This window comes from Phyllostomus hastatus, unplaced genomic scaffold (assembly GCF_019186645.2).
Source record: "Phyllostomus hastatus isolate PE091 unplaced genomic scaffold, TTU_PhHast_1.1 phas_contig_81, whole genome shotgun sequence".
Lineage (NCBI taxonomy): Eukaryota > Metazoa > Chordata > Mammalia > Chiroptera > Phyllostomidae > Phyllostomus > Phyllostomus hastatus.
Window position 1 is genome coordinate 1,056,211 of NW_025333962.1, and position 13,127 is coordinate 1,069,337.

The 13,127-nt window shown below is 54.2% G+C and overlaps 1 protein-coding gene across 1 annotated transcript; it reads right to left on the bottom strand.

Moving 5' to 3' along the window:
* Nucleotides 1-260: 260 nt before the first annotated feature.
* GRM6 (glutamate metabotropic receptor 6) lies at nucleotides 261-12,733 on the bottom strand. Its single transcript, XM_045850636.1, has 11 exons — nucleotides 12,680-12,733; nucleotides 11,838-12,459; nucleotides 9,086-9,302; nucleotides 8,674-8,809; nucleotides 8,025-8,179; nucleotides 6,716-6,856; nucleotides 6,414-6,614; nucleotides 4,977-5,113; nucleotides 4,270-4,893; nucleotides 1,656-1,967; nucleotides 261-961 (listed from the first exon to the last, which is right to left on the bottom strand). The coding sequence occupies exons 2-11, from the start codon at nucleotides 12,357-12,359 to the stop codon at nucleotides 764-766; spliced, it is 2,643 nt and encodes an 880-aa protein (XP_045706592.1). The 5' UTR covers nucleotides 12,360-12,459; nucleotides 12,680-12,733; the 3' UTR covers nucleotides 261-763.
* Between the last annotated feature and the right edge of the window lie 394 nt (nucleotides 12,734-13,127).

Below are 13,127 nucleotides of genomic sequence, written 5' to 3' on the forward strand. Positions count from 1 at the left end.
CATCAGAGGAGGACAGATGTGCCCTTGTTCATTTATTCTCACACCACTCACACCACACTAGTGCATCTGACTTTCTTAGGGTTAAGGAAGTACAGATAGGAAATGAAAAAAAGCTGTAATCTGAGTGTGACACCCTCAGGTCCCAGGGGACAAGATTCCAAGGAAGATGCTCTTACACAAGTAATTTCATGGGGGGGGTGGTGCGGCACCTGGTCCCTCTGCTCTCTCCTGTCCCCGGCAGACCCGTCTTCTCTCATAGGGCCCTCATCCAAGGTTTATCCCTCTGTGCCATGCTCAAGTGGCTCAGTCTAGCAGACAGACCCAGGATTTGCTCTTGTGGAAACTGCTGCTCCCCAACTCCAGCCCACATGTCAGTCAGGGGTCCACACAGTCTCACACATGGCCCAGTGCCTAAGTTCTGGTGGCTGCTGATCAAGGGATGAAAATCTCACTCACACTGCAGCATCTCAGCTTCAAACCATAGGGCATAAGTTAAGTCCCGTCCAGAAGTAGAAGCCTCTGTGTGGCCATTCCCCACCATTAGGAGAAGTCTAGCCTGCAGTGAGGAAATAGGGTACCAGCCAACATGCACAGAAAAGCAGGGATAAAATTGGCACATGGTCTAAGTCTTCCCAGAGCCAGCTGCACCCTGCTGGACGTGGCCTCCTGGGAGGTCTCCTCTGAGTCACTCTTCCCAGTTCCCACTGTCATGCAAGGGAAAGAAAAGGAGAGAGAGGGAGTGACCATCCTCTTCACCCCCTCACTACTTGGGGGCCTCTGTGTCCTCACCCTTGGGTGGGGCTACCATTGTGGAGGTAGCTTTGAGGCTCCGCTTCCGCTTTTGCACATTCTGCTCCGGGTGGAACAAGATGACGTAAGTTTTGGGTACATAGAGCATGCCGAGGGACACTGATGCGCTCAGGCTCAAGGACACAGTCAGTGTGGTGGTTTGGATGTAGATCTGAGCCACAGAAAAGGGACCAGGTGGGATTGAGCTCTGTTCTTTCCACCCCCACCCTTACACAGCCTGGGATGAGCACTTAGAAAAGGACAACTACATAAGCCAAGGCCCTGTGGCATGAAGAAATGCTAGTCATGGGCAGCTCTGGTGTAGGTGGGAAGGAGGGTGAGTGTTATGTCTCTGGTGGACCAGTGGCTGAGGGAAGAGGGTTCCATTCACAAAGAGTGACACCTGTGGAAATGGTCCATATGCCTAAAAGGGCTAGAGGATGTTCATGAATGAATGGACATGTTTTCACATGCACAAATCAATGAACAAACTGAGACTGAATAAAGGAGTGAGTGGACAAACGCATGTATGAGTAAACAAATGTTCTACTATACACATGAATAGATGAGTGAATAATGATCAAGCAAGTGGGCCAATAGATGCAAGGATCAGCAGGTAGAAAGTATATGAAGAAGTAATTGAATGAAAAGTTGATCAATGATTAGAAGCATGGATGAATGAATGAATAAACAGAGGGCAACGGGAAAGACAAACAAGTGAATGTGTATTTAAGTACATGAATGCATCAAGCAACCAGGCAATCATTCATGTGTATGGCCCAGCTCTTGGGACAATTGAGCCCTACCCTTCCATGGACAGGCAGGAAACAAATGAAGAAGCAAAACCAAGGGGAGAACAAAATTACCTTTTCAGCTGACTGGGCAGTGCCAAAGAAGATAGGCACAAAAGCTAGCCAGATGATGCAGGTGGTGTACATGGTGAAGCCAATGGGCTTGGCCTCATTGAAGGTCTCAGGCACACCACGGGCCTTGATAGCATACACTGTGCAAGTGACCATGAGCAGGAGGCTGTAGCCCAGGCAGCCAATGAGAGACAGATCCGACATGTCACACTTGAGCACCCCTCTGGCTTGTTCTGGGTCCACCGTCCGCTGCTCCTCATAGTCAATCACGCTATGTGGGGGCTGGGCCCCCAGCCATGCAATCACTCCCACCATCTACAGGAGACAATGTCATGTCAGGGACATACTCAGACTGCCCACCAACTGAGGTCTCTGGCAAGTTAGGGTCCCCTGGAGGCCCCTGAGCTACTGGGTGGGATGCTTAGGTCCGAGAGAGCTGCCCTGGAGAAGAGAGGGCCTTGCAGGAGGGTGTACCCAGGGGAAAGCCTGCGACACAGTCCACTGCAGAGGTATGGCTGCAGTGGAGGTATATGCTGGCAGCATCAGGACTGGCTGGGGAGGGGCCCCTAGATGTCTCTTTCCTGTATTCCACTCATTACCAATGGTGTTTACTGAGCCTGTCAGGTGCTGTGACTGAAGGCAGAATCAGAGTTGTGACCCTAAATACATCTTCTCCATCTACAGAACAGGAATCCTCATAATCTATTGCAAGAACATGATGCCAGTGTGCAGGGGAGTGGTGCCTGAACCACTGATCAAGGGCCAGGCCCAGCAGAGATGGTCTGTCCTCACAGCCACCAGTGAGACAGCCTCACCTTCACTCTGTGAACCTGAAACACTGGCTTGTTTCCAGCGAGCAGTGAGGCAAACCTAGTTCCCGAGGACCCCACTCCTTCTCCAGATCCAGAGAACTATCACACGGGACTGGATGAAACCACATGTGAATGCACTGTGCAGCCTCAGGGAGCCTCTTGTGAGAGGGTGAGGAGGGGATGCTGGGCAGTGGGAGGTCATCAGAGGAAAACAGGTCCTAACAGTGAGGAGATGGAGTTTGAATTCTCTCAGTGATGGGGACATGACCTTGAGCCAAGGGAAGCTGGAAGCAGGAAAGAAAACACCTGTATGAAGTCAGGGCCCTGGAAGGGCTGCCATCCGTCCATGCAGGTCATTACCTGTAGGAGTGCACCAGATTTGGGGGAAGGGTCTGAGGGGGCAGGTGGGGCTGTGCACCTGGAGCAGCCCTGTGAGATCTAGAGGAAGGGGCACTTTATAATAATGTGTATGACCAGAAGGAACACCTTTTTGTGATTCTCCCAAAGTCAGCAACTTCATGAACAAGGAACTAATAAAATGTCATGCTGCCCACTGTCTGGGAAGGCAGCATGGAGGACTTCTTAGAGCGAGGCTTCAGATGGGGGAACAAAGTTTCCCATCGACAACTAAAACTCAAGGCCTATGATGTGCAGGAGCAGCAACCAAAATGTACCACAGTGATTTTGAAACACCTGTAGTTGATAAAGAACTAGGATCCAACACATATAACTAACAGGAAATGATCAAAGTGTAGGAGCAGGCAGGCACAGAAAATACTGTTGCCACAGTTGGCTGCACCAGCCATGAAGGCGAGGCTAATTGAAACAACAGTGGGGGAACATTGTACACCCATCATTTTGGTAAATAACCTAGTGAAGTTTCAAGTGTGCCTCTTAGAAATGGTCCGAGGTTTCTGGAAATGAGGGCATAGTGTGGGGAGTCCCTAGGTGAGCTGGAAGGGCACTGAATATAGTCTAAGCATCTCTCTGGGGTGCTGGGGTGAGGTGCGTGTGGGGGTTTCGGGCAGGGAGGCGTGAGATGCCTTTTCCGGATGAGCTGGGCACTGAGATTTTGGCAGTGATAGAGGAAGCACACGCCCTGCATGTTCAGGAAGCATCTTCTAGCTGTGAATGACATGCATGGAGGCCTGAACGTGGTCCATGCACGACTGGGTGGGCAGGAGGGCTCACTTAGAGTGGAAAGCATGCTGTCCACTGGCCCTGCGAACTGGGCTAGCTCTACAATGTCACACACCTTTCTCTTAGCATCTTTGCCCAGAAAATACCCAGGGCTTCCCAGACCACGGACTCATGTCCAAAACTGTGGTACTGCTGTCTTAGATGAATACCCCAGGCACTCTGCTTTTGCTGCACACACATGGCGAAATCTGGCCATTCATAAACAGGATGTGCCATGCCATGGCCACATCATGGCCACGTCATCAGGGCCCAATCCTCTCCCCAGGCCTGGACCACAATAATTCCCTCCCTGGAAACAGATTCTTTGCTTTGGAAAATTCATCAGACATCTCTCTGCTCTATGTTTATATGGGAACCAAGTTGTGGAAGAGCATTGCTCAGTTTATGACACTAATTCCAATGTTGCCGCTCCCACCTTCTGACCCATTTCTCTTCCAGGAGAAGTGGAGGAATGGCTGGCTGCTCTTCCCGGAGTCTTCCTTCCAGGAGATCGCTAGGGCCCTATCTCCTGAGGCTGCATATACTGTGTATTTCCAGAATAGAAGAGTGGTTGAGTGGAGGTCAGGGTCCCCCTGCCCCAGCACCTTGGGAGCCTGGGGACTCACCTGCACGGAGGTGAGGCTGAAGGTGATGACAAGCTGCGAGGTGGGACTGATGAAGGGCGGGGGCGTGACCGAGCGCTTCCCCTGCTCGAAGATGCGGTAGATGCGATTGGTCTTGGTAAACAGGGCGGAGTAGCTGAGGGTGGTCCCCAGGCCGAGGAGGAGCCTCCGGGCAGCACAGACGGTGGCCCCAGGCTCAGCCACCATGAGGAAGGTGATGGCGTAGACCAGGAAGATACCAGTGAGCAACACATAGCTAAGCTCGCGGCCCGAGGCGCGCACAATGGGCGTGTCGTTGTGTCTAATGAAGGTGGCCACGACGGCGGAAGTGGCCACAATGCCCAGCGCCGCCAGGAGCAGCGGCGGTGCGGCCCAGGGTGAGGCCCAGGTGAGGCGCACCACGGGCGTCGGACGGCAGCCCGTGCGGTTGCGGGTGGGCCGCATGTGACCCGGGCAGGCCTCGCACGTGAACTCATCGGCCTGGAAGAGGTACCCGTCGCAGGCCTCGCAGTGCCAGCAGCAGGGCACGCCCTTCACCATCTTCTTCCGCTCGCCTGGCCGGCAGGGCTGGCTGCACTGGGATGGCGGCACCTCCCGGGGGTCTCCCGCCCACTGCAAGGCATCCACCTGCAACCCGGACACAGGGGTTGAGAGCCCGCCATGTCTGGCGGGGCGCCTCCCGCCCCTGGAGCTCAACACACGCCACTCACATCCAACTGGAGCGTCTCCGCCCACTGGCCCACCGCCTGGTAGCCGCCGCTGCCGTTGGCCGCTTGGTACTGGAAGATGTCGTATCTCCCCGGAGCATCCCCGTTCTCATTGAACATGACCGGGGTACCCGCGCTGCCTGGAAGGAGAGACTGGCATCCTCACCCTGTTCTCCAGCCCGTCCCAGGAGGACTCCTGGAGAGGTCCAAGGCCCGGCCAGGATAAAGGAAGAGATCACCAAGCACACTCAAAGATGCTCAGAATCATCAGGGAAATGCCAGTCAAAACCACACTGAGAGACCACTCCTGCCCATGAGGACAGCCACTGTTCAAACAGCAGGAAGTGCCAAGGATCAGCCAGGATGCAGAGAAACTGAAACCCTATGCTCTGCTTGTAGGAACATAAAACTGCAGTCACTGTGGAAAACAGTATGGTGTTCTCAAAACACTAAAAAGAATTACAACATGATCCAACAATTCCACTTCCATGTATAAACTCAAAGGAACAGAATGCAGGAAGTCAAAGTGATACTTGTACACCCATGTTCTTCACAGCATATTCACAACATGAATAAAGAGCATCCTGGAGACTAGTTGCACAAGAATGTACACAACTAAACTGCACACTTAAAAGTAGTTAAGATGGTGAATATACTGTATTATGATTTGTGTATGTTTGCACAATTGAAAAAAGAAAGCTTAACCATCCAGGTGAAAGGATGAGCTCAGACTTGTCCAAAAGTCTGAGTGTTGGCATGAAATTTGTACTAATTTGAACAATCCGCTTTATTTCTTTTAGAAGCTTTTTCTTCCAGCTTATGGAGCTGGTCTGGAGTGAAATGCAATTGTGCTGTTTAGCAGAGAGCTTGGTAGAGAAAAGGTGCTCAATATTTAGTGGAAGAATAAAGTTTTAATTTTCTAAAGGATAGCAATTGTACTTGAGGTGTATCTCTCCCCACAAGCCATGAGCACAGCCATGTCCATCTGGGTCTTTTCAGAAGCACTGACCATGTGCCAGGCCCTCTGCATCAGACTTGCATCTTGTGCTCAGGCAGTGCGGGGCCCAGCTGGGCTGGCAGCATGCCCACTTCACAGGCAGTGCCTCTTCACTGTCTGCACTGCTCTGAGAGACTGGAAGCCTCTGAGCTTTGCACACTGGGGGTGAGAATTGTGTGTGACCTGCTGAGGGTTCCAGGCAGAAGGAGTCACAGAGAACTTATCCAACACCTGCATTTTTCAAGTTGGGGCAGGAGGTGGGGACCCTGAGGAAGGAGGAACGTTAAAAAGTGGTCCCTAGAACTTGGCTCAAGTCCCCAGCTCTCAGGCCCAGGTGCTCTCTGTACCATGCTGCCTCTCCATCCCTTTGATCCTGACTCATTCCAGGTCTCACTGAGAAATCCATTTCAAGGGACTCACACAGGAGCTCTGGCACCACTCACCATTGAAGCGGACTGCCCGAATATACTGCAGCAGTGTCCGCCCGTCTGTGGGTTCCATCGCCGGGCACAGGCCTGTGTGCCCAGGACAGAGTGCTTGATGCATACTGTGCAGGGCGTGGGCAATGGCGTACACCGCGTCAATCACAAACTGCACCTTCCCCTCCTGCTCGTAGCCAGAGTCCCGGCCGATGCGTTCTTCACCTGTCCTAGGGATGCCCAGAGGAAGTGTGCCTGGCCCCCCATGCCCAACCTGGCCTCCCACCTTCTCCCTCGCCTCTCTTGCCTCCCTGGGCAGCTCTCACCTGTGCATTTGCGGGTGGAGTCATCTGACTGAGCACCTGAGCTGGTCAGTTTGCAGTTAAAATTCTCTTCCCAGAACTCTGCAAACCAGATGTTCCGGCGGTTGTTCTCCAGGGAGCGTGTCATGAAGTACTGGTCAAACCCTGACAGGAGGGGCAGAAGGGTGGCAACCATCCAAGCCAGCCACAGTTCTCCTGTGTCCCCTTCACCACTTGTTCACTTTGCAGCTGGGAATGCCCATGTGACCAACTTCTGGCCCATAAGTTCAAAGACCTCTGGGGCTTCTAGGGTAGAATTTGCATCCTGATGCAAACTGGGAGCCTCACTGCATGAAAGACTTTTATGTGCACCTTCTTTCCCAGTTAGGATACTGCTGCCAATATGTAATGGGTGGAGCTTCAGCAGCCATGTTGTAAATAGGCTGCCACAAGCATGGAGACACATAACAGCCACTGAGGGTGGTGAAACATAAAGGGGGACAGAGCTCAGGGCTTTGAGACCATCACTGACTCACTGCCTCACACCTGAAGTCTTGTGACAAAATGCTTTTATTGCTAAAACTACTTTCAGTCCAGTTTGCCACTTGCGACTGAATTCATTCTAAGGGGAAAAAAAGAGTATGAGGGTGAGTGTCAGGCTCAGCTGCTCCTCCTCCTGGCGGAGCTAGGCATCACCACCACAGCCACCAGCCTGGCCACCTTCCTGCTGCATAGCAACACGCCCATCGTGCATACCTCAGCTGTGGAGTCAGCTACATGCTGCTTGCCAGCATCTTGCTCTTGTACACCATCGCCTCCCTCATAATGGCTGAGCCTTGGGCCCAGCTTTACAGGTAGCCCTGAAGTCCCCCATCAAGTTGTTGTAAAGTGAACACCCTGCTGGATTCTTTCAGACAGTCACAGGTGGGATGGTGGGAGGGGTAAGAGGAGGGGAGCCCTCATTACTTGGAGCAACTGCACGGTGTGTCCCATGTCCTCGGTTTCTCTCCCTCCCACTCTCACCTGAAATCACAGTGCTCTTGCCAGGATGAGAAATATGCGCGTTGAATTAAAAAATAAAACAAACCAAAAAAACACACACTAACAATTCTCCCCCTGTACAGTGGGTGTGTTCTCCCTTGTTTGCCAGCTCATTAGAGCACTGCTTGGAGGGATGTGTTGACTGAACCTCAGGACCAGAGAACCTAGAACTCTTAGCAGGGATCTGGACCACAGTGTGCTTTTACCAATGGGGGAAATGAGTGCCCCAAGAGGAACAGTGCGGAAGGATGGGGTGGGGGGATGAGGTATAGGAGGGCACCCCTGCACTCACCGTCAATGGAGGCTCTTTTGGGCAGGATGGTGATGGCCCCTACAGCCACGTCCTCCAGGTCCAGGATGGGGGAGGCCTTGGCTCCCCAGCTGTCTGAGCCGACCCACAGGAAGTGGCTCGTCAGGTTGGCCTGGTGTGCAGCCTCTAGGACCCTCCTGGTGGGAGTAGGAATGGGCTCAGTAAAGGCCTGAGATCTTCCTCCAATAGACCTCTCTCCACTCACCCCATTCCACATCAGTCATCAGACTCCCATTTATCATGAAAAATGGGGTGTGGGGTGTTTAGGACCTTTGTCCTGGTCTTCTCGGATGGTCAGGAGTCCAGCCAGGCTCTGGCCCAGGCTTTCCCTCTTGTTCTGTGCACTGTAACCCACTTCACACTGTCTGGAAGGAGGGCCTCCCTCCTCTTGCAGAGCCTCCTGCTGCCTCTGCCCCCAGGGTTCCTTCCCTGATGCTCATTTTCTGCACTTAGATCTGCCCACAGGTCTCCTTCACTGTGAATTATAAAAACGATCATGTATTCTTGTGTGTTCCCCTGGCTGGACTTGGAGCTCCTCCTCCCAGACCAGCCCTAGCTCATTTCTGGGGCAGCAGGCAGAGATGGCAGCAGGGGCAGTGTGCAGGGAGGGGAAGTAGGGAGGATGTCGCACCTGATGTCATCTTCGCTGGCAAAGATGATGATGCCCCGGGCGTTTGGCGTCTCCATGAGTCGCCTGATCACCTTGTTGAATTCTCCTGGCTTTGGTTCTCTGGGAATCTTGATGGACTGTGCTATACAGACCCCCCCTGGGTGTCCAGGATGCCAAAGTCAGCTCTCGTCCATCCCACCCACCCACCGAGTTGCCACTGTGTGTGACTGTAGTGTGATCCTCAGGGGCCTGGGCCCTTCCTGCCAGGCCATGAGGCAGGACTGAGGTGGGAGCTCCAAAGGAAAGGGGCTTCTACCCACAGAAGACACCATCCAGGTTCCCCACCACAGACCAGTGCCCCCTTCTCATGGCCCCTGGCCCCTGGCCCCCTGTGTGGGCTCTTTGGTGCTTCCAACCCTCCTGCCCAGCTCACCAGCCTCTCGGGAGATCTGTACAAAGGCCTCAACCCCGCTCTCGCCATAGTTGCCCTCAGAGGCCAGCGTGGACACGTAGTTCCATCCCAATGCCCGTACAATGTCCACCATGGCCTGAGCCTGGTAAGAATCAGGGGGCACCACGCGGGAGAAGAAGTCGTAGCGTGTGGAGTCGCTGAGCTCAGGGGCTGTGGAGGCATAGCTGATCTGGGGGATCTAGAAGGAGAAAGGATACCTGAACTGTGGATAGGGTTAGTGACCCCAGAAGGGAAGGTAATGAGTGCCCAGGATGCAGGTGGGGTCACAAAGGGTTTGGGGTGGGGACCTGAGCACCAGTGGGAGTGGCCAGTGGTGTGGGGAGAGACCTGCTCCTTGTTACAGGGTCTGATGAGTAGGGGACATATGAGGTCTAGGGAAGAGCCCCACATCCAGTTGTGCAGGGTGTGTCAGAGCAGAGGAGCAGTGGGAGTGCACATCAGCCTGCCGCCAGTCCAGCCTCTAGATCTAGGCTTTGTCTGCCCTGGAGAGGGACATCTTTGCCAGCTTCTGAGGAGACCCTTTCTTATCTCATACAAAGAGGCAGTCTGTGTGGGTGGGGGCAGCCCCAGGAGGGGCAGATCAGACAGGGGAGCAGGGGAGGGGCATGTGATTCAAGGCTGTGTCTAGCCTATAGGGAGGGGTCTGTTTGGACCTGGGTTTGTCTGTGTGCAAGAGGGCAACTGCAGCAGGGATTGACAGCTGAGCTACCCTGGAGAAGGTGGGCTGCACCAGAGGGAATGGGCAGGGTGGTGGCAGAAGCGAGGAGCTGAGGGGAGGGAAGCTAGCAGATGGAGGGGCGCATCAGAACCATTTTCAAGAAAGACATAGTCACAAGGGAAATATCAAGTGTGAGCTGGGTGAAGCTCAGAGAGAGGGAAGGTTTTGGAAGGATGGAGCTGAGTTGGTCTAGGGAGGACAGGGTTGTTTGAAGCAGGACAGAAAGAAAATGCAGAGGGTGAAAACCTATGGAAAGAGGAAGACAGAGCAGGAGGAAGAGGGAAGGAGTGAGGGAAGAAGGAAGGAAGGAGGAAGAGATAAAGGGAAAAACAAGAAAGACAAAGAGGGGAAATCAGAGAAAATGAGGCAGAGAAGGGCCTGCTTGCTGCAGCACAAACTAGTGACACCGTGGTTGTTCTGGGCACTCTCAATTGTTTGGTTTAATTTTCAGAAAAGCCTTCCAGGTTGACTGTCCTTAGGAAAAGTGGTTTAAAATGACTGGGAGCACAGGATGTGGTTGAGAAGTGAACTCAGAAACTCTTATCTTTGCTACTGGACCAGGAATTGCAAAGCAGCCCCCAGGGAGCCAAATGGGGCCCATGATTGTGCTTTGTGCACTAGTCTTCATTTTTTTTAATGTTTAAATTCGTAGCCAGTGTCTAAAATCTCAGGGTGCAGCACCACCTCAGTCCTGGCTGGGCTGGCAGCAGTGGGCCCGGAGCTCACAGGGTCCTGCTCATTCAGTTACAGTCCCCATGTGGACCCTGAAGGCCCTGGAGTTTGAGATGCTGCACTCAACCCAGACGGAGAAAGACAGAAACTGGAGCTCCAGGCAGGGAAGATGATAAAGCCCACAAATGTGACTAGACATAGGCTGGTGAGACAACTCCCTGCCATCCCCTGCATCCACACACACACACTGGGCAGCCACACAACCTCTCTCTGTGCCAAGTAGAAGGTGCTTCTGTATGCTCTGCACCAAAGCGGTCATCCAGCAGAAGCTGGGGTGGGAGGGATTAAGTGGCTGCAGATGACAGAAAAGGGCCTAGAGGAAAGTCCCATCTAGTGCCATGGAGTCTATACAGAGTACACTCCTGGGATATTCAGAGAAACTCGACACAGAAGTCCCTTGCTGGGCCAGACCCTGTTGGAAGCAAAGCCTTCCTCTCTTCTCAGACAGGAAGGGTTAGCAATACTCCAGTGAATGGACAGAAACTCCCAGCTCTAACGCCAAAGACCCCCTAATCCCTGATTCAGACATCTCCCCAAATCACTGGCCCTCAGATTGCAATGGAGATGCTGCCTCCCTCAGAAGACAGTTCCCAAGGGACAAGGGCTCTGTGGGCCTGTCTGAGCCTCTAGGACAGGGCAGGGTGCTGCAGACGAGGATTCTAGAAAGGAGACCCCACTGCTATCCCTTAAGAGAACTTTAGAGACAGGCATTTGAAATTGAATTTGAATGATGATCAAAAAAGAGGAGGAGGTAGGTGCAAGTCCTTGCAGGCCCACTCACTCCCAGAGAAGCCAGGAACTTGTCCCAGTTGCTCCACCGGAAGGAGGGCCTTGATGCCAGGAGAAACTTGCTCCTGGTCACCCAGAGTTCTCCACAGGGTCCAGGGTCAGGACCTCCACGCACAGTTGTGCAGGGTGTGCCCCAGACTAGGACACCGGAATAAGCAGCCAGTGGGGTCTAAAGTCCAGTGCACTCTGCTCGTTCCGTTCAGCCGTAGGCCCAGGAGGTCGGCTGCCTCATTCACACAGCTGACCTGTGGCAATTCTGTGGCAATTCACACAGAATTGCTGTGTGCAATTCTGGGGTGGACCTGGCTCGGGGTGGACTTGGCTCAGCCTGGCATCTGGCTGGACCCACAGGATTTCTTTGAAGCAGCTGTTTATGAATTGGAGTGATTTCTGCAAGGAGACTAGACCTCAGTCACTTCAAGGGTGGGGACGGGACAGAGGGGCTGGACACTGAACTTGGTCTGCCGCCCTCACCGCAAACAGGCGCAGCACGTTGGCCACCATGATGGAAACGGAGCTGGCCGAGGCGCCCACGACAGCCACCACGCGCTCGGGGGGCGCCCTGCCCAGTGGGGGGACCCCGCCAGGGCAGCGCAAGGCTGCCTCGTCGCCATCCCCGCGGCCGTGAATCAGCGCCTGTACGAAGCTCAGCGCCTGCTCCAGCGCATACGTGTCCCGAGAGCAGGTGTCGAGCAGCCGGGCGCCCAGGCGCACGCCGGGCAGCAGCGTGGGATCAGCGTTGACACGGTCTAGCGCGTACAGCATGGCCTCCAGTCGATGCACTCCCTGTTCCTTCTTCAGGGGCCCGCACGGCCTGCCCGCCGCCCCCCGCGCGTGCACAGGGAACAGGCCGCCCAGCGTGAGGCCTCCCGCCAGGCGCACGGAACCCGCCGCTCTCGCCCCGCCCGCCGAGCCCGCCCGCGCCAGCAGTAGCACCAGCAATGGCGGCAGCAGCGCCAGCCATGCCGGCTCCAGGATGCTCCGCGGCCCGGCCATGGGCTCAATGGCTGCGGAAGGAGAGCGGACGGGGAGAACTGCACCGGAGAACGCTTTCAGCGCCTGGCAGGGAGAACTAGGGAAACGCGAGCCTCGGGGCCTAGGGAGAGAGAGGCGAGCAAATAAATGTTGACTGAGCCTATCCGGACACTCCCCCCCACCCTCCCGCTCTTAACACCCACTGAACCTTATCACTGGGGTCCCCTGCCCGACCACTGTCTCCGGTGCGCCAGCCCTTCCCCTTCTCAACTATTCTGGACCACTTTGCCTGGGGCCCATTCCTAGAGTACATCCAGACGCCCCTCTGTTGCCACACTCACCTATGCCAGCCGCTGTAGGGTCAGGAAGCAACTGTGACAGACGCAAATCCAGAGAGGATTTAAGGATTGTGGGGAGGGCTAAGAGGCTGCCCTGAGAGCAGAGACCCGCCTCAGCCCCGAGCAGGGGTATGCGCAGAACTGGCTCCACATCTTTCCCTCTCTCCTACTCCCTGGGTCTGCTCCTGTTCTGTCTTTGGATGTGTGTCTGACCTGACTCTCTCGGGTCGTCTCTTACACACCACTGCTCTTCTCTCTCTGGATCTGTTTCTCTCTCCATCTCTGTCTCCACTCTTCTCTCTCTCCCTTCTCTTTCTTCTTTCTGTGTCTCTCTGACAATTTTTCTTTATTTGTCTCTCTCTTTTATCCTTTTCTCTCTCTCTCTTCCGGTCTTTCCTAGCCACCAGTTTCCTGGCTCCAGCTGCCTAAGGCACTTCCCAACTTTCTCCTT